At 64.3% G+C, this 16,891-nt stretch overlaps 2 protein-coding genes and 1 long non-coding RNA gene across 3 annotated transcripts; 1 reads left to right on the top strand and 2 right to left on the bottom strand.

The window, feature by feature from the left end:
- Positions 1 to 1,871: 1,871 nt before the first annotated feature.
- On the top strand, positions 1,872 to 6,363 carry LOC116742741. Its single transcript, XR_004346556.1, has 2 exons — positions 1,872 to 3,928; positions 4,310 to 6,363. It is a non-coding gene; the product is annotated as an uncharacterized LOC116742741 (long non-coding RNA).
- An 899-nt stretch (positions 6,364 to 7,262) lies between these two features.
- LOC116742262 (formin-2-like) lies at positions 7,263 to 11,850 on the bottom strand. The gene is made up of 7 exons (XM_032609587.1): positions 11,792 to 11,850; positions 11,645 to 11,708; positions 11,356 to 11,581; positions 10,025 to 10,359; positions 9,714 to 9,912; positions 7,636 to 8,270; positions 7,263 to 7,532 (listed from the first exon to the last, which is right to left on the bottom strand). The coding sequence occupies exons 1-7, from the start codon at positions 11,848 to 11,850 to the stop codon at positions 7,275 to 7,277; spliced, it is 1,776 nt and encodes a 591-aa protein (XP_032465478.1). The 3' UTR covers positions 7,263 to 7,274.
- Positions 11,851 to 13,647: 1,797 nt separating this feature from the next.
- LOC116742261 (translation initiation factor IF-2-like) lies at positions 13,648 to 16,890 on the bottom strand. Its single transcript, XM_032609586.1, has 5 exons — positions 16,700 to 16,890; positions 16,533 to 16,583; positions 15,453 to 15,573; positions 14,309 to 14,426; positions 13,648 to 13,901 (listed from the first exon to the last, which is right to left on the bottom strand). The coding sequence occupies exons 1-5, from the start codon at positions 16,888 to 16,890 to the stop codon at positions 13,648 to 13,650; spliced, it is 735 nt and encodes a 244-aa protein (XP_032465477.1).
- Between the last annotated feature and the right edge of the window lies 1 nt (position 16,891).

The following is a 16,891-nucleotide window of genomic DNA, read 5'->3' as shown; positions in this document are numbered from 1 at the left end:
TCAGTATCGATTCCTTCAAAGGAGCCAAATTTGACTGGATTGGTCTGAGGGGCAGCGTACACCCAGGGCGTTGTTAAAAACAACAGAGCAGCCGGCCAGCTGTGAGTGGAACTTAACAGCTGGCTGTGGGCAGGGGCCACACAGAGCTTTGGCAAAACCACTGCCATGGGGTGGGAGGTGGGCGGAGTGGGGGCCTGCTGGAGGCCGCACCCCTGAGAAGGAGCATGGGGGCTCCGTCAGGGGCTGCAGGGGAGCCACTGAGGTGACCCAGCCAGCCAAACATGAAACAAACAGATGACAAGTCCCAGTTTGGGGTGACCAGTACCCGGAGCTGGTAGATATATGTCCTAAAAGGATCCGTTTCCAACCAAACATTATGAACGTGCAAAGAAACAGGAAAATACGGCCACATACCATATTGTTACCAAAAAGCAGGCAACGGACACTGCCTCAGGGAGTGAGATGTTGGATTTAACAGGAAAAGACTTCCAATTGGCCTTTACAAATGTGGTTAGAGAACAAAAGGAAACCATGATTAAAGAAGTAAAGGGGGAAAAAAGAAAGGAAGGTATCAAGTAGAGAGTATCTATAAAAAGATTATAAACAAAAAGTTATTTTAAAAAACCTGGAGGGACTCCCCTGGCGGTCCAGTGGTTAGGACTCCACGCTTCCACTGCAGGGAGCACGGGTTCGATCCTTGGTCGGGGAGCTAAGATCCCACATGCCGCGGGGCGTGGTCAAAAAACAAACACACCCTGCTTCTGTGACCATCTTATTTTTATTTTTTTGCGGTACGCGGGCCTCTCACTGTTGTGGCCTCTACCGTTGCGGAGCACAGGCTCTGGACGCGCAGGCTCAGCGGCCATGGCTCACGGGCCCAGCCGCTCCGCGGCATATGGGATCTTCCTGGACCAGGGCACGAACCTGTGTCCCCTGCATCGGCAGGCGGACTCCCAACCACTGCGCCACCAGGGAAGCCCTTCTGTGACCATCTTAAAGGAAACTCAGCTATCTTAATTAAGAATAGACAGATGACACCTTAATACAAGTATTAAAAAAAAAAACAAAAAACGTTCCTCTTAAAAAAAAAACACCCATGGAAATTCCAGAGTCGAAAAGTACAACAGATGAAAAATTCACTGGAAGGGCTATACAGTAGATGTGAACTAACAGAAGAATTAGCGATCTTGATAGCGCTCGAGATTGATAGATTATGCCATTCAAAGAACAGGATGGAAAGAACGAAGAAGATGGATGGTCTCAGAGCCACGTGGGACAGTCTCACCCACTGCCCAGAAAGGAAGGCCGAGGCGGGAGTAGCAGCCTGGTCCTCCGTCGTGGTTGGAGGTCGTGGCGCTGGGCCCTCAGCCCTCCCGAGCCACCGCTGCTGCCTGCCGCCTCTCCTACCCAACCGGGCCTACGGGGGGCACAAGCCTTCGCGGGTGGACGTGGGGCCTGTCCCCGTGACGGCCCCATTTCACGGAGGGGTCCTGAGGCCTGCCCCAGACCGCAGACTTCCCGCTGTGTGACGCCCGGTCAGTGTGGCCACCGCTGTGGACTTTGGGCAGGAGGGGATTCTTGGGCAGTGCCGGAAGGGTGGGCTGGATACCCCAGGCTCAGTGGGGGAATGGCCACATCCCTGTGACGTGTGAGCAGGCACAAAAAGCCCATTGCTACCGCAAAAAAAAAAAAAAAAAAAAAAGCAAGAAACAATCAGGCAAAAATAATTGGGCTTCCCTGGTGGCGCAGTGGTTGGGAGTCCGCCTGCCGATGCAGGGGACACGGGTTCGTGGCCCGGTCCGGGAGGATCCCACATGCCGCGGAGCGGCTGGGCCCGTGAGCCATGGCCACTGAGCCTGCACGTCCGGAGCCCGTGTTCTGCAACGGGAGAGGCCACAGCAGTGAGAGCCCCGCGTACCGAAAAAAAAAAAAAAAAAAAAAAAGCCCATTGCACTGGCCAGGGCCCAGGAACTGGGCTCTGGAAGCGAGTCCTGCTTCTTGTCGTGAGCAGCCCCAGTGAGAAGAGGAGCCAGAGGCCCAGCGGGGTGGGGGCCCCAGCGTAGCTCCTGGGGTCTGGGTTTCACTGGCTGCCCCCAGCCCCTGGCAGAAGCCAGGCTGTGAGGTGTGGTTGTCACCCCTCTGACACAGCCTCTCCAGGGACGGTCTTCCAGCCTGGGGACAAGGAGTGTGTGGATGTGGAAACTGCAGGGGGTTGTGGCACCCTCACAGACCCTGCCAGACCAGGGGACTGGTCACACGCTGAGCCCTTTGTTCTGTCTTCAGGGTCTGCACAGTGCCCTCTGCTGGGCTCCTGAGGGAGTGTAGGTGGCCCCAGCCTAGAGGCTTGAAGGAGCTGGAAGGTTCCTGATCAGCCAGGACTCAGGGATCTGCTGTGCTTGGCCTGGGTGGACCCTGACCCTGGTCCCACGCTGAGCCCTGACCCTGGTCCCACGCTGAGCCCTGACCCTGGTCCCACGCTGAGCCCTGACCCTGGTCCCACGCTGAGCCTGGCCCTGGTCCCACGCTGAGCCTGGCCCTGGTCCCACCCTGAGCCCTGGCCCTGGTCCCACCCTGAGCCCTGGCCCTGGTCCCACCCTGAGCCCTGGCCCTGGTCCCACCCTGAGCCCTGACCCTGGTCCCACGCTGAGCCCTGACCCTGGTCCCACGCTGAGCCCTGACCCTGGTCCCACTCTGAGCCCTGACCCTGGTCCCACGCTGAGCCCTGGCCCTGGTCCTGGTCCCACGCTGAGCCCTCAGCCTGGCCCCCATGTTCCCTTAGCTCATAAGGAGGGCAAAACCAGGGAGCCTGGAGCCCTGTGTAGGTTTCACTCCTCTCCTGGGGGAAGGCAAGAGCCTTTGCTGACCTCCTCCCTCCTCCCCCACATGTGACTCAGTGCTCTCTGTGGTCACAACACTCCCCCTCCTCCGCCTCTGCCCCAACTCCAGGTGCAGTGCGGTTCCAGGTCCTGGGTGACAGTCTCCCGGGGGTGGAGAGTGACTGTGGAGCTGACTCACTGCACAGCGGGGGAGGTGTGAGTGTCAGAGCTGGGCTCGCCCAAATGCAGACCCCGGCTGGTCCAGGCGGCTCCTGGGGGAGCATCGGGGCTGCGCCAGGCCCTGGTCATCTGGTGGGCAGGCGCACACAGGGACCAGAGCCGAGACCCTTCCAGCCAGCCCCATTCGCAGAGACCATGGGGCTTGGAGGCCCAGCAGCCAGCTGCCCTGCCTCTGACCCTCCCTCTCCAGGGACCTGGGCTCTGGCCCCTCCCAGTCATGAGCTGGGGCCAGTGGCCTCTGGCTGCAGAAGTCAGGCTGTAGGCTTTGCGGTGGGGAGGGCCCCAGAGAGCCCGCGGGGGGCATCCTGCAGGGGCGGGGAACCTCCTTCTCCGTCCAGCCTGGCCCTGTGCTCACTCAGACATAGGTCCCACCTCCACAGGCCCGCAGACAGACACCAGTGTAGCCCAGGGGCTGGGAGTCACAGGCTGAGAGAGCTTCCCAGGGGGACAGTGGGAGGCCAGAAGAGGCCTGTGAGAGCAAAAGGCCAGTGTCCTGGAGGGGGTGGGACCTTCCTGTTGGGGGCCCCTCTGCCAGGCTGTGGTGTCCCGACTGCAGTGGGGAACCTCTGAAGGTGGGGATTGGGGGACAGAGGTGTGAGGAGTGAGGGGCTGGGGAGCGGGTGATGGGCAGGCCCTGCGCCCTTGTTCCCCAAGGCTTCGGTGTGAGCTCAGGCCTCCGGACACCGAGACACTGGCCACCACGAGAGTGGGCGGGGCCTCACTGCAGTGGAGAAGACGGACACCGGCTTTTACATCTGGACCTGGCAGGAGTGGGAGCCTGTGCCTGGCCTTCCCGCATCCCTGCAGTTCCCCAACAAGGCCTGGAGGTGGCCCTGCTCCCCACTTCCAGATCAGGACCCCACGGAGCAAGGGTGAGGTGGCCCTGGGTCCAGGTCCCTACCCTGTATCCTCCAGGCTCGCTCTCTATCTCTCCGCCACAAGCAGCGTACCCGCAGCCTGGCCAACAGCTAGTGGGAGGCTGAGGCCCCACTGGCAGCAGACGGAGAAACGGAACAGGAGGGCGAGAGAGGGCGGGGGGCAGGGGGCAGCCGGAAGAGGGGTCTAAGGAGGGATCTGTTAGCTTAGGAAGCAGCTTGGGCCCCGGGATGCTCCTCGGAGAAGGGGGCTCAGCTGCGGTTTCCAGCGAGTGGGCATCTGTTCCCTCATTTTATTAATAACGCAGAACAGTGATGTCACTGGGCTCTCCGTGAGCCAGCCACTCCACTGACCGATTCTTCCTAATTGCAAAAAAGGAGTCTAGGTGTCCTCGGGAGGCTCTGCCGCGGATTCCACGAGGCCTTGAGTTGCCGCCGTCCACTAGACGCGGGCGTCTGGGCTGCCCCACCCTCCTGGAAGGGGGGCCCAGCCAGCAGGTGCGGTGACCTCGGCATTGAGGCTCAGGCCTGGTGGTCCTGGGCCTCCAGAGAGATACTGCCAGGCACCAGGCTGGCAAAGCAGCCTGGGCCGGGGGTGGAGACCTGGATGAGACCATGGGGCGGCAGCTAAGGGTGAGAGCTTGCGGCGCCGGCCGGCCCGGTTCAGTGCCCGTCTCCTTGCCTCCCGCGGCCCTGCTGTCAGCTCCACCCCAAGCAGCATTGGTCCTCGTTCAGCAGTTCGTCACTGAGAGGACTGAAGGTCGGACGTCAGAACACAAAATGGGTATTTCCACAAACGCTTCGAAGTTCACCACCCGCCTCAGCTCTGGTTCTCACAGGAAGGGACTTTCTTCTTTAGTGACAGAAAGGTCCTCCCAGCTTGTTTGCAAGAACGGGGGCTGGAAGCCACGCTCTGTTGAGGGCAAGCACGGTGCTCCCCGCGCCCTGCCCCGGGTCTGCGCGCGGCCCACGCTGCAGGTGCCTCTGATCTGTCCAACAAAGCGGAATCTTCCAGACACTTGACGACAGGGCCTCGCCCGACCACTGGGTCACAGCTGTCATCCCACGAGTCAGACACCTCTTGGAGACTCTCCTGGGGGCCTGGAGATGGGGCCACCTGGACAGAGAGCCGCCCACTGCCCCCAGAGGGCAAAGTTGTCCTTATAGGAAGCAACGGTCTGGAGCTGGACGGTGAACTCCTTTTCTCCAATTAGGAAGGTGGGTTCAAGTGCGTGGCCACAATGAGCACGACTGGAACTTGAGCCCAGGTCTGCCTCCCTCAAGGCCCTCACTCTTCATCAGTGAAGTGCACCGCCAGCCAGACGGCAGGCGGGTCAGGGTGGTCGTGTGGATGGTGAAGGTGGTGATAGTGATGTCGATGGCTGTGCTGGGAATGACGGTGGGGTGCGGTGGTTACGGAGGGTGGAGAGGAGATGGCGGGACACAGTGACAGTGGTGATGGTTGTATGTATTGTGCGCAGGGGAGGTGGTGGCTTTGACGGTGGTGACAGGAGTGATGGGGGGTGGAGAGGACGGTGGGGCTGGGGACGGTTGATGGTGGAGGTCACGGTTATGATGGGGGGTGTGGTAGAGGTGACAGTAATAGTGGATGAAGAAGAGGATGCTGGCGATGGGGGTGCTATGGTCTGGATGTTCGTTTAACTGCTGAAATCCTAACCCCTAAGGTGATGGTACTTGGAGGTGGGGCTTTGAGAGGTGATCAGGTTATGAGGGTGGAGCCTTGCTTTGGGTTAATGCCCTTAAAAAAGAGACCCCAGAGAGCCCCCTCGCCCCTTCCGTCACCTGAGGACACAGTGAGCTCTGCAGTCCACAACCAAGAAGAGGGCTTTCACCAGAACCCTACCACCCTGGCACCCTGACCTCGGCCTCCAGAACGGTGCGAAGTCAGTTTCTGTTGTTCGCGAGTCCCCCCGTCGGTGGTATTCTGTTCGGAGCAGCCCAGGTGGAGGCAGGCGGGGATGAAGTTGGTGTGGTGGTAAGGGTGCTGGTGCTGAAAGTGGGGCAGTGAGGAGCTCGTGGTGATGGTGGTCGTGGTGGTTTTAACGGTGGTGGTGATGTTGGGGATGGTGGGTGCTGTGGGTTGGATTGTGTCCCCCTGCCCAGGGTCATGTGACGAAGCCCTAACCCCCGCAGGACAGTGTTTCGAGATAGGGCGTTGAGGAGGTAATTATGGTGAGAGGAGGTCATGAGAGTGGGGCGCTGATAGGACTAATGCCTGTATCCGAAGAGGGTGATCGCTCTCAGTTTCTCTCTTTCTCGCAAGCCAAGAAAAGGCCCTGTGAGAACACTTCAAGAAGACAGCCATCTACTAGCCAAGAGAGCTTTCTCCAGAAACCTAATGGGCTGCCACCCGTATATTGGACCTCCCAGCCTCCAGAACTCTGAGAAATAAATGTCTGTTGTTTAAGCCACCCGGTCTGTGGTATTTTGTTGCAGGGTTCTGAGCTGACTGAGACAGTGGGGATGGTGAGGGTGATGGTGGTGATGGAGGTGGTGATGATGAGGGTCATGGTGGTGATGACGGTGTGACAGTGGTGATGGTGATGATGGTGGTGATGACGGTGGTGATGATGGTGGTGGAGGGGGTGGCGGTGGTGATGATGGTGTGACAGTGGTGGTGGTGATGATGATGGTGATGATGGTGGTGATGATGGTGATGACGGTGGTGATGACGGTGGTGATGACGGTGGTGATGATGGTGGTGGAGGGGGTGGTGGTGGTGACGGTGTGACAGTGGTGATGGTGGTGATGATGGTGGTGATGACGGTGGTGATGATGGTGGTGGAGGGGGTGATGATGGTGATGACGGTGTGACAGTGGTGATGGTGATGATGGTGGTGATGACGGTGGTGATGATGGTGGTGGAGGGGGTGGCGGTGGTGATGATGGTGTGACAGTGGTGGTGGTGATGATGATGGTGATGACGGTGGTGATGATGGTGATGACGGTGGTGATGATGGTGGTGATGACGGTGGTGATGATGGTGGTGGAGGGGGTGGTGGTGGTGATGACGGTGTGACAGTGGTGATGGTGGTGATGATGGTGGTGGAGGGGGTGGCGGTGGCCATGGAGGAAGTGGTGTGACGACGATTACACAACTTGCAAGTGGGACACTTAGAATTCAGAGCCTGGACCGTGGGCCGTGGGTGTCACTTGAGTGCCTCTTGCTGAGGGTGGCGTGGGGGAACACAGGTGGCACGTGACCCTGCAGGCCTGCCTGGGACGGCCCTCCAGGATACCACCTCCCGCCTCCCCAGGCTCACTCTCATCTTGCCAGGGGAGACACCTAGATCCTGTGAGCTCCTGACGTGGCATTTTACGTTTATTTAGAAAAATGTGGCGCCTGCCCAGTTCGACGAATGTAGCTTCCTTGTGTAAATGGAGGGCCCATTTCCACTTGGCTGCCCCCGGCAGGGGCTGGGGTAGCAGGAGATGGACAGCTCCCCAAGCTGCCCCTGCCCATGGAAGCGGGTGGTAGGCGGTAAGTTGCTGGGTGACAGGCCGGCTCGGATAGGTCCTGGGGCCGAGCTGGGCTGGGAGGAGGGCCTGGGAGGGAGGGCAGCGTGTGGGAGTCCTGACTCTGCAGGGGAGAGGCCAGTGTCTAGGGGTGTCTCAACTCCTCCCCGAGGCTCCCCAGTCTCTGCCCCAACCCGGTGTGAGGGAGCCAAGCCCCCAAGCCCCACCTGTTGGGGGTACACAGGGCCCTGGGGACAGCCTGGTTCTGGGATGGGCGGTGCCGTCAGGGCGGAGAGCGCAGAGCAGCCCCCAGTCGGTCTCAGTGTCCCCCACCCTCTCCAGGAGGAGGGGTGTTTGGGGCCGTTACCGGAGTGGACCTGCGGGCCTGCGGACGCCTGCTGGGGGCTGGGCCGGGGGTCTGTGGAAAGGGCCCCGTTTCTCAGCGCAGGGCCCTGAAACCTCACCCCGACCTCCAGGCTGGGGCTCAGACCTCTGCCCCCAGAGGCCGCATCCAGGCCTCCCCGCCAGCTCTCCTCTCTGCCCCGTGGTTTGCCCCGCAGCCCTAGAGGCGGTGCACACCGGAGGGCCTGGCCTCCTTCTGGGTGGACAAGGACAGGGCCGACAAAGACCACCGTCTGCAGGAGGGCTGAGGGGCCGGGCCAGTGGGCACCAGGCCTGGATTCAGAGACCGGACAGAGGGAGAGAACGAGGGAGGGGTGGTGGGAGAGCGCCAGGCGGGGACCCAGGCAGGAGGGGAGCAGAGGGCAGGGGCGGCCGTGGGTCTGGGCAAGTGGGCCGTGGCGGGGAGGGCCCTGGAGCCCACCCCTGCCTCCGCCCAAAACCTGAGGGGTCCCAGAGGCTCCTCACCTCCAGGGAGGACACCTGTCCACGGGGCAGTCATGGGCCGGCGCCAGCACGGGGCGGGGCGAGCCTGCTTCCAGAGCTGGTGGGCAGCGCCAACCCCCAGGACGGCTGGCCCTACCCTTCCTCGCTCTGAGGCCCAACCTGGCCTGAGCCTGCGGCCCCCCGGCCCTGGTGCCGGGCCTTCTCTTAGGGTCCCGTCCCCGCCACCACCCCAGGGCCTGACGCCCAGTCTGCGTGGCCAAGGAGGAGTGAGGCTGTGTTTAGAAGAATGCATGAAGTGGGGTGAGGGCAGGGACACCCACGGCAGTCTGGGCTGTGCACCCAGCTCCTCGGCCATCTCAGGCGACTCCTGACTCTTGGGACGTCACCGTCTCCCGAGCCAGCCCGTGGTTAACAGCCGGCTGGAGCTCAGCCAGGGGAGGGAGGCGGGGACAGCAGGAGGCGGGCGCCGTGCCGGGATGGTGGAAGGAGCCTAGTGGTCTGTGCGGGCCTCCGGGGTCTGCACTGCCTTGTGGGGATCAGACAGGCACCCCCAAACCAGGAAGAGGCACAGTGCCAGCGTGTGGTAGGGCAGGCGAATGTCCGAGACGTCATCACCCTCCCTGAGCTCCCCCAGCCACCCGGCATGGCGGCCCCCCCCACCCTAGGGAGCGCTTCCAGAGGTTGCTGCCACCCCCTGGTCAGGCAGCTGCCTGGACACGGATCTTAGGACCAAGGATGCAGAAGAGGGGACATGGGTTGGGAACAAGGCATGCGGGTCAGGGGTCCTGCTGACCCGCCCCCCACCCTGAACCTCCAAGGGGCAACCCTCCCCCATCAGCTGAAGAAACTGAGGCTCAGAGGGTGTCCGGAGCAGCCCGACCCTGGACTTTGACAGTGGCCGATGGCAGTGGACAGTCAGGCAGGATCGGCCTCAGGGCCAGGAGTCTCGGTCATTTGCTCACCAGCTGGTTCCCCAAGCACATTCCCCACCCTCTCTGCACCTCAACTTCCTCATCTGTAAAGTGGGTGACAAAGATGGTTTGCCCAGCCTGTTCCAAGGCACAGGGAAATGCTCGGAACACAGTGGGGCCCCTTCTCCCACACGCCTTCTGTGTCGATCCTCTTTCCAGAGAGACCCCAGAACCAAGAAGGGGACCCTGGCAGGTGGGACTGGCTGCATAACTGGCGGCGTCCGTGGCAGAACAGAAGCACAGGCCCTTCGTTCAGTTAGTAAGAACTACGCAGCCGCAACGGCAGAGCACAGAGCCGGAGGGAGCGGACAGTGCCCCAGGGACAGATGCCCATCGAGGCACCCTGTGGGGCAGCCCGGGGACATGTCGAGCTGAGACCTGGGGCCAGGACGCTGAGGCCCGGCAGACCCTGGGCCCCTGAGGGCCAAAGATCATCGTGGCCCATGCCTGGCATCTGAGAGGCCGACAGCAGACAGGGAGGTGCCCACCTTCAAGGGGGGGGGCGGGGGGAGTGGGGGAAGATGCCAGCCTGGGGTCGCCCAGGAGCCTGCAGCTGGGCAGGGCACCCGGGTTGGCGGCTGTGGGATCAGGAGCCCACGAGGGAGGCCTCAGCAGGGCCAGGTGGCCTGTGCGCGTGGACGAGATGGCCAGGTGGGGCAGGCAGCTTGAAGGGCTGGGGTTCAGGCCCTAGCCCCCAGGGCGGGGAGGGAGAGGCAGCAGAGGGAATGGAGGAGGGACCACGGGCCAGGGAGGAGCTGGGACAGAGCTTGCCTTCGCTGCCGCGGCCTGCTGCCTGCACCTGCGTGGGGAAGCTCCTTGCGCCGTCACATGAGCTATTCTCAGCCTCTCTCCTTTTATGGCTCCGGAAGTGAGCGGTGGAGGCTGGCGCACTCTGCTCGCTCTGAGATGGAAATGGAAACACAGAGAACAGAAGGACAGCAGCCACCACCCCCTCCCTGGCACGGGCGTCCTCAACACCCATCTCCGGGGGCGTCCAGCCGAGCCAGCTGGCGGAGAACCACTCATCCTGGCTGAGGGGCCAGCAACCTTGGGGCTCCTGCTGCACGATCTGGGCCCGCTGGGCGTCCAGGGAGGCGGTGGCGGCCGCATGCAGCCTGGCTGGAGCCCAGCGGGCTGGAGAGGAGGGGGCGGCCGCCCAGCTCCAGCTCCCCAGGCAAGCTGCCGAGCCCTCACGCGGCCGGGGCCACCGGCGGACACTGGGACCGTGGCTCTCCCCTCATCCCTGACCCAAACCAGCCCGTCGGCCTCCCCTGCACCCACGTCACCCCGCCCACCCTCAGGCTGTCCCTGCCTGGCAGGGCCCCTCTGGGCTGCTGGCACACTTGGGGTATGGGGGCACCTCTGGCCGGACGGAGACTCTTCAGGGAGGCAGCAGGGGTCTGTCCACTCCATGTGCCCAGAGCAAGCTCAGGACCTGGCAGTCAGCGAGCACGAGATCAGGAGGAAGCCAAGCACACACACTCTGACACACTCTGACACACACACACGCGCTCTCAAACTCTCACACTCACAACACACTCATAAACTGGCACACGCAGGAAGACGCCGTGTTCAGGGGCTCCAAGGGGGGCACGTAAGAGGGAGGACAAGGCTCACAGAAGACGGGGTTAACACCACACTGGGAGGCTGGGAAGCCTTCCTGGAGGTGATGACCCTGGCTCAGAGGTAGACCCCACGTAAGCCGTGCTGAGCTTCTATGCTTAGGTTTCAAAACTGGGCAGGCCTTTGTGAGCTAAACAAGGGGCGGTGGGTGGCAGGCTGGCCGGGGCATTCCTGTGGCGGGAATGGGGCACTCAGAGGTCCGCCCTTCCCTCCTCACCACCCACCACCGCCATCCACCCCCGTTGTGTGATGAGGATGGCAGGAACACAGGGGTTAAGTGATTTGCAGGAGGTGACACAGCAAATGCCTTGGGGAGAAGCGGGGGCGGTGGGGGGAAGGGCAGGTGCCTGACTCCCGTCCTGGCTCTGTGGACACGCAGACCCGGGCAGGGCACCTGCCAAGCCGAGGGGACATTTAGCTCCAGACGCCATGTGGGTGACCGCCCGGCGAGCAGCACGCACTGAGGTGTCCTCGGCCTCAGCCCCGTCCAGTGTTCCTGCCTCTCACACCTGCCTCCTGGCTCCACCCCGAGCCTCCGCCGGCGGATCCACGCGGCCTCCTCCCCTCGTCTCACCTCGCTGATGCCCCAGCAGGCACCCTGGAAGCTGCAGCTGCTCCTTGAAAGCCTGAGCCTCTGAGCAGAGGCACGGCCTGCTGGTGCCCGCAGCGCCAAGGGTGGTGGCTCAGCAGGCAGCACGCCGAGGGCCGCACGCAGCCCAGCGTCCTCCAGGGACTGTGTGGGGTCACGGTGATGGCCCTATTGCATGGGGCGACCTGCACTTCCCTGTTACCTCACCTTGCTCAGCACCTGCCAAGTCGGTTTCCGGAACTGTTGTCTGATTGGCTGATTCACCTCACAGCTGAGCAGGGCAGAGCGGTGGCTGTACCCACTCTACGGGCGAGGAAACTGAGGCCAGGGAGGGGTGGGGCAGAGGGGACTCACCCACAGTCACGCAGGAGGTGACCCGTGCTCACGACGCCTCCGGGAGCTGGCGGGCCCATCCCCACATCCTCGCACCAGCCTTTCCTGGCTTTGGCTTCCCGGCTGAGGGGCTCAGACCAGCCCCAGACCCTCTCGGGGCCTTGGTTTCCCTTCTACCATGGCTGGGGGTGGTGAGGAATGAAGGTCCTTTGAGGATGGGCTTCCCACCCCTGTGCCTATGGCCCCGCAGCTCGGCCCCCTGGCCTGGAGGATGCAAGGAGCAGCTGGGTCGGGCACCGCCGTGCCAGGATCATCGGAAAAATACAAAACTTTCCTTGAAGACCGGACCGGGAGGCGCGAAGGCAGGAGGGAGGAGGGAGGACGGTCTGGAGTGTGGAGGCCCGGAATGAACAGGCTGCCTGTTCCGGGGACGGGATGCAGCGCACACCCTGCCAAACCGGGAGAGAGGAGGAAGTCCGGGAGGAGGGGCAAGGATGGGAAAAACAATGTCCCTGCGGCTGGGGCGCTCCAAGCCCTCCCTGTGGCCCAGCGCCGCTGCTTCCCATGGCCCCGAGGCGGGCCCTGCCCCCTCCCTGGGCAGCTCCCGTCTCAGGTCAGCGAGTGCCTGCCCTGCCCTGCCGGGTCTCCAGAGACCCCTCCCCGCTCTGCCCCGGCCTCCCGGGGTCTCTCAGGGCCTGCTCTGCTGCAGTAGACATCTCGGGCAGGTGTGGCAGAGGGACCCCAGCTGTGTCACCTGCCGGCTCAGGGCCTGGGGAGGGCCCCCACCTTGCAGAACCTCTGTGAGATGAGGGAGAACATCTCCCGAGACAGGAGCCCGCCAGCCCTGGCGTCTCTCCCTCTCGCTGCCCCTCCATTTCCCACCTGGACGCTCTCTTTCCGGACCTCAGCTCTAACCCCTGTGTCCGGGCCCTCGGCCGTCCCCGTCTGTCCCTCCCCACGGTCCGGCCCCGCTGCAGGTAGTCTCAGAGGAGGGTGGTAGCTGGACGCCGGCCATGGCGGGGGAGGCCCGCGGGGGGCCTGGCATCCTCCCAGCTGCCTAGGCTCAGACCCCTTCTGCCAGTTGCTCCCCCAGCGCCTCTGCTCGCCCCTCATCACCGGGGCCTGCGCAGAGGTCCCTGGCCCCAGTGCTGCCTCGGGGGGCAGAGCAAGGAAGTAGCACTGCAGCCCCTCCCGAGGGGCCACAGGGAGGGGGTCCTGACCATGTCCCACCTCCCAGATCCCAGAAGTGACACTGATGGGAGGCTGTCGGCAGGACAAGGTGGGGGAAGTCCTCGGGCGGGGACCAGGTGAGGCAAGAGGGCCAGCACTCGGCCTCGCTGGACCTCAGGCCCTGGCACTGTCACCCAATTTTACAGGTGGAAAGTTGAGGCTCAGGTGGGCAACGGCCAAATGCTTCCCAACCAGAAAGGGAGGGAGAAGGGCCCATAACTTTGTCCGTTCCACGGCTCATCCCGAATGTGTGCTCTGTTCCAGGCTCCGGCGACTCAGCTGTGAGGTACAGACACGGGCCCTGGTGCCAGAGTCGCAGCCAGCGAGAGGGAAGCAGCACCGAGGGAGGCCTGGCTTTGGGCCGAAGGAAGGAGCGGCCTGCTGCGGGGAACCGGGGCAGGCGAGCGGCCACAAGCAGCTGCGGCCAAGGTGGGCGGATCCTACGGCACCGGGACGCCCAGGCCCGGACAACCCGCTGGCAGGCTCCCGGCGGGCACGGGGAGATGGGATGAGGCCACGTGACCCAGGACGGTCCCCCTGGGCGCAGGACGGGCAGTGGGTACATGTGGAGGGTGGGCACTTGGACCCCAGGCCAAAGCCAGGCAGGAAGGGTCAGGTTAGAGTGAGTGGCGGACAGCCGCCCTGGCTCAGCTTCTCCTCCGCGAGCAGCTGCCACAGCGGCTCCTGGGCAGGTGGCCGGGAGAGCGCGAGTGCGGGAGATGCGGGAGCTCCGCCCCAAGGTGCTCCTGCGAGCGCTGGGTGCTCACGTGAGGCTGGGAGTCGCAGTACTGTGGCCGGGGCCCTGCTCGAGGGCAGGCCAGCTCTGGCCCCCAGGAGGGCCGGGGAGGGAGCTCGGGTTGCATGGCCTGTCCTGCCCTGCTGAGGGGTACCTCCAGCACCTCTGGGGGCCCAGGGACCGGCACCGAGGGTCTGCAGAGGCCGGTGTGTGAGCCCCATCGGGGAGGACTTCGTCACAGAGCAGCCCTGCTGGGAGGGCGGGGGCCGTCCGGGGAAAGTGGAGACACCCAGGGCTCTGTGTGGGGTGGGTTTCCTGAGGCTGTGGACTTGCGGGGAGACCCCCCTCGAAATGAGCATCTTAGCCTCATGAGCGCGTCACTGGGGTCTGGGAGCCCGGGGCCCTGGGGCAGAGGGGCGGAGCCCCAGAGGGGCTGGAATGGGGGCTGCGTGGCTCCCAGCGCTGGGCAGACCCTCCTGTGGTCACCCTGCCTGCCCACCCTCCCCCGCAAAGCCCCCATCTTCTAAGGCAGGCGAGGCCTCGGGAGCTGGCAGGCCTGAGGAGCAACGGACCAGCCTGGCTCTGAGAGCTGGGGAAGCCCAGGCCCCCCGCCTCCAGGCCCAGGCCTGGCTCCCCGCTCCACCTGCCACGCTCGGCCTGCGGCCCTGAGTCGTCCTGCTCTGCGTGAGGCTGCCCGCGGGAGGGGGGCACGGAGGAGCAGGGCGGGGGCAGCCCCCACCTCAGGCACGGGAGCTGGCCAGGCCCCTTCGCGGAGGCAGAAGAGTGGAGCCTGAGGCTGCAGTGTGGGGTGTGCTGAGGGCTTCTGGCGCGAAAGCTGACAGCAATTAGGTGTTCTCGGAGCAGCGCCTGTGGCCTGTCACCTGTCACGGCGGCCTTGCGAATGCAGCCCCTGGGCCGTGCCCCCCCACCCCACCCATGTCAGGCTGGGCTGGCCACGCAGACGGGCCACCAAGGGTCTGGATCAAGACCAGCCCTGCCTGCTGGGCTGCCCTAAGAGCCCCTCTCCTGCCTGCCTCCCCCCACAAAGGGGATGCCTCCCCTTCCAGTCACCTGCCTGGGCCGCCCAGCTGGTCAGGGCTCCTGGGTCTGGGTGCCGGCCCCCGGGGGTCACATGGCCTTTGTCAACCGTGGGAGGAAGTGGAGGGGTGGCTCCTGGTCACTCGAGTGATGGCTCTGGCACTCCCGCCGCACACGTGTGCACGTGCGCGCACACACAACGCAGGTGTGCGAGCGCGGCCCCTGCCCAGCTGGCTCATCGCGTGCCTTTCCAGAGCAGGGCCCTCGGACGCAGGCCTGGGCTCACCCAGACACGGTCGCGGGCTCGCGGCTCCACTCAGGCCCCGCGGTGAGCAGCCCGCTCGCCGCGCGGCACAGGCATCTCACACACAGGCTCGCACACTCGGGCCTGCAGCCATCTCCTGCTCCGGGGTTCCTGTTCTCGCAGCTCTGGCCCGACTCCCCCTCCCTGCTGCGTGCTGCCCCTCCACCCTCCCCTCTCTGCTCACCCACTTGCCTTTAATTAGAAATGCCAGGAGAGCGATTTTGGGGGAGTTTCTGCCAGAGACATTCCCCCTGCCAAGGGTGGAAGCTCAGAGAGGGAAAGGAGGTGGCAGATTGCCTCTGGGGGGCGGCAGGGGGTGGCAGGGAAGGGGCCTCCAAGGGGGGCAGGGAGTGGGGACTCCAGAGCGGGGGTACCCGCGTGCCCTTGAGTGTGCTAACGAGACCCGGGGGCCGGCGGGCCTGGTGTGAGGGGCTGGGCGTGGACGGGGATGACTGGACTGGGGGAGGATGGGTGGGTGGGGAGCTATGAGTATCTCTGTGGGGGAGGGGGGATGAGTGTGCAGTGTGCGTGTGAGAGCGGAAGACCGGCAGCAGGGCTAGGGGGTCTTGACTGGCCTTGGTTGTGTGTGGCACATGGTATGTGCTACCTGTGTGCATGGAGCAGCAGAGGACCTGGACCCACACCCATGGTGACGGGGACCCGGGGGAGGGCCCCTCCCCACCACTGTTGCCAGGGAGGCAGAAAGGGGGCCTCCCTCCTGCGGGAGTCTCAGCTTCCGGAGCCCCATTCCTTTTATGGTGTTTTGCTTCTCTACCTCTCCTGACTGCATCAGGCCACCAGCACCCTCTCCCCCCTGCAGAGGTCTTGGAGCTTCTGACCGGTTGGGCTGTGGCCTGGGGTTCAGGGCCTACACCCTGCGGTGGGTGGAGGGCCCCTCCGTCTCCTCCACACGCCCCCACCCCCACGCCCCGAGAGCAGCTGCCAGGTTTCCTGGGAGGCACTAAGTGGAGAAGTCTTGGGCCTCAGCAAAGACCTGGGAGAGGGGGGCACGGGGCAGTCCTGTCCAGCTACGCCACCTAGGCGACACACACCCATACCAAGTCCAGGGGCCCTGGGAGAGCCAAGGCCTGGGTGCCTGTCCCTCACCCGGGGCGCAGGACCAGCCCAGGGCCTGGACGCGAGGGTGCCCGGGGCGGGGATAGACGGAAGCTCAAGGCCACGTCCGGGAGCTCACACCTGACACCCGGGAGCGTGTGTGCACAGGAAAACTCCTGGAGGTCTTCAGCCCAAGCGAAAGAGGGTCTCAATATGGGGTCGTTGCCACGTCTCACCTGTGGCTGAACATCCTGCAGCCCCGGACTGGGCAGGATCAGGTCTGCGGCCGGCGGCCCCGGAGAGCAGAGTCCAGCGCCCCCGTCCCCCGCCCCAGTCAGGACACAGCAGACACAGGAGGAAGCTGACCCTGAGGCCCGGGGGAGGGGCTTCCTCCTTACCTCCGGCTGGGGGCGGCGGGGCGCTCACCGGGCCTCCCTACCCGGCGCTGGCTGGCGGGGGGGGGGGGGGGGGGGCGCGTCGCCGGCCTGTTCCCAGTACGGTCTCTCTGGGTCCCACTGGCTGAATGGGTCACGGAGGGAGCGGTGCGAGCGAGCGCATTAGTCACGCCGCCGCCGCCGCCGCCGCCGCCGCCGCCGCCGCCGCGTGTGCAGGGGGTGGGTCCTCCCTCCGCCGGGAGCGCGCGTGGGCGCGGGGAGGCGGGCCGGCAGGCTGGGGGCGCGGGCGGGGAGCCTGCGCCCGGGCCAATGGGAGCCGTGGCTCGGTGACGGGGCCGCCCACGGCCCGCGCTGGCGGCATA

The sequence above is a fragment of the Phocoena sinus genome, chromosome 17, assembly GCF_008692025.1.
Source record: "Phocoena sinus isolate mPhoSin1 chromosome 17, mPhoSin1.pri, whole genome shotgun sequence".
NCBI lineage: Eukaryota > Metazoa > Chordata > Mammalia > Artiodactyla > Phocoenidae > Phocoena > Phocoena sinus.
Note: the sequence above shows the minus strand (reverse complement) of the source record. Positions and strands in the feature narration are given on the sequence as shown.

Bases quoted from the DNA above. Each gene is read 5' to 3' on its own strand.
- LOC116742262 (XM_032609587.1), bottom strand. From the start codon at position 11,850: ATGGGCCCGCCAGCTCCCGGAGGCGTCGTGAGCACGGGTCACCTCCTG. The intron at 11,582-11,644 runs GTGAGGTAACAG...GACCCCACACAG, and splicing joins CTTGGCAGGTGCTGAGCAAG to TCCCTGGAGGACGCTGGGCT. The intron at 8,271-9,713 runs GTGGGCACCTCC...CCTGGAGGTGAG, and splicing joins CCCCGCCCCCCCCCTTGAAG to GAGCCTCTGGGACCCCTCAG.
- LOC116742261 (XM_032609586.1), bottom strand. From the start codon at position 16,890: ATGCCGCCAGCGCGGGCCGTGGGCGGCCCCGTCACCGAGCCACGGCTC. The intron at 15,574-16,532 runs GTAAGGAGGAAG...CCTCCCCCACAG, and splicing joins CCCGCCGCCCCCAGCCGGAG to AGATACTCATAGCTCCCCAC. The intron at 14,427-15,452 runs GTACCCCCGCTC...TCCCGCGGGCAG, and splicing joins GCACACTCAAGGGCACGCGG to CCTCACGCAGAGCAGGACGA.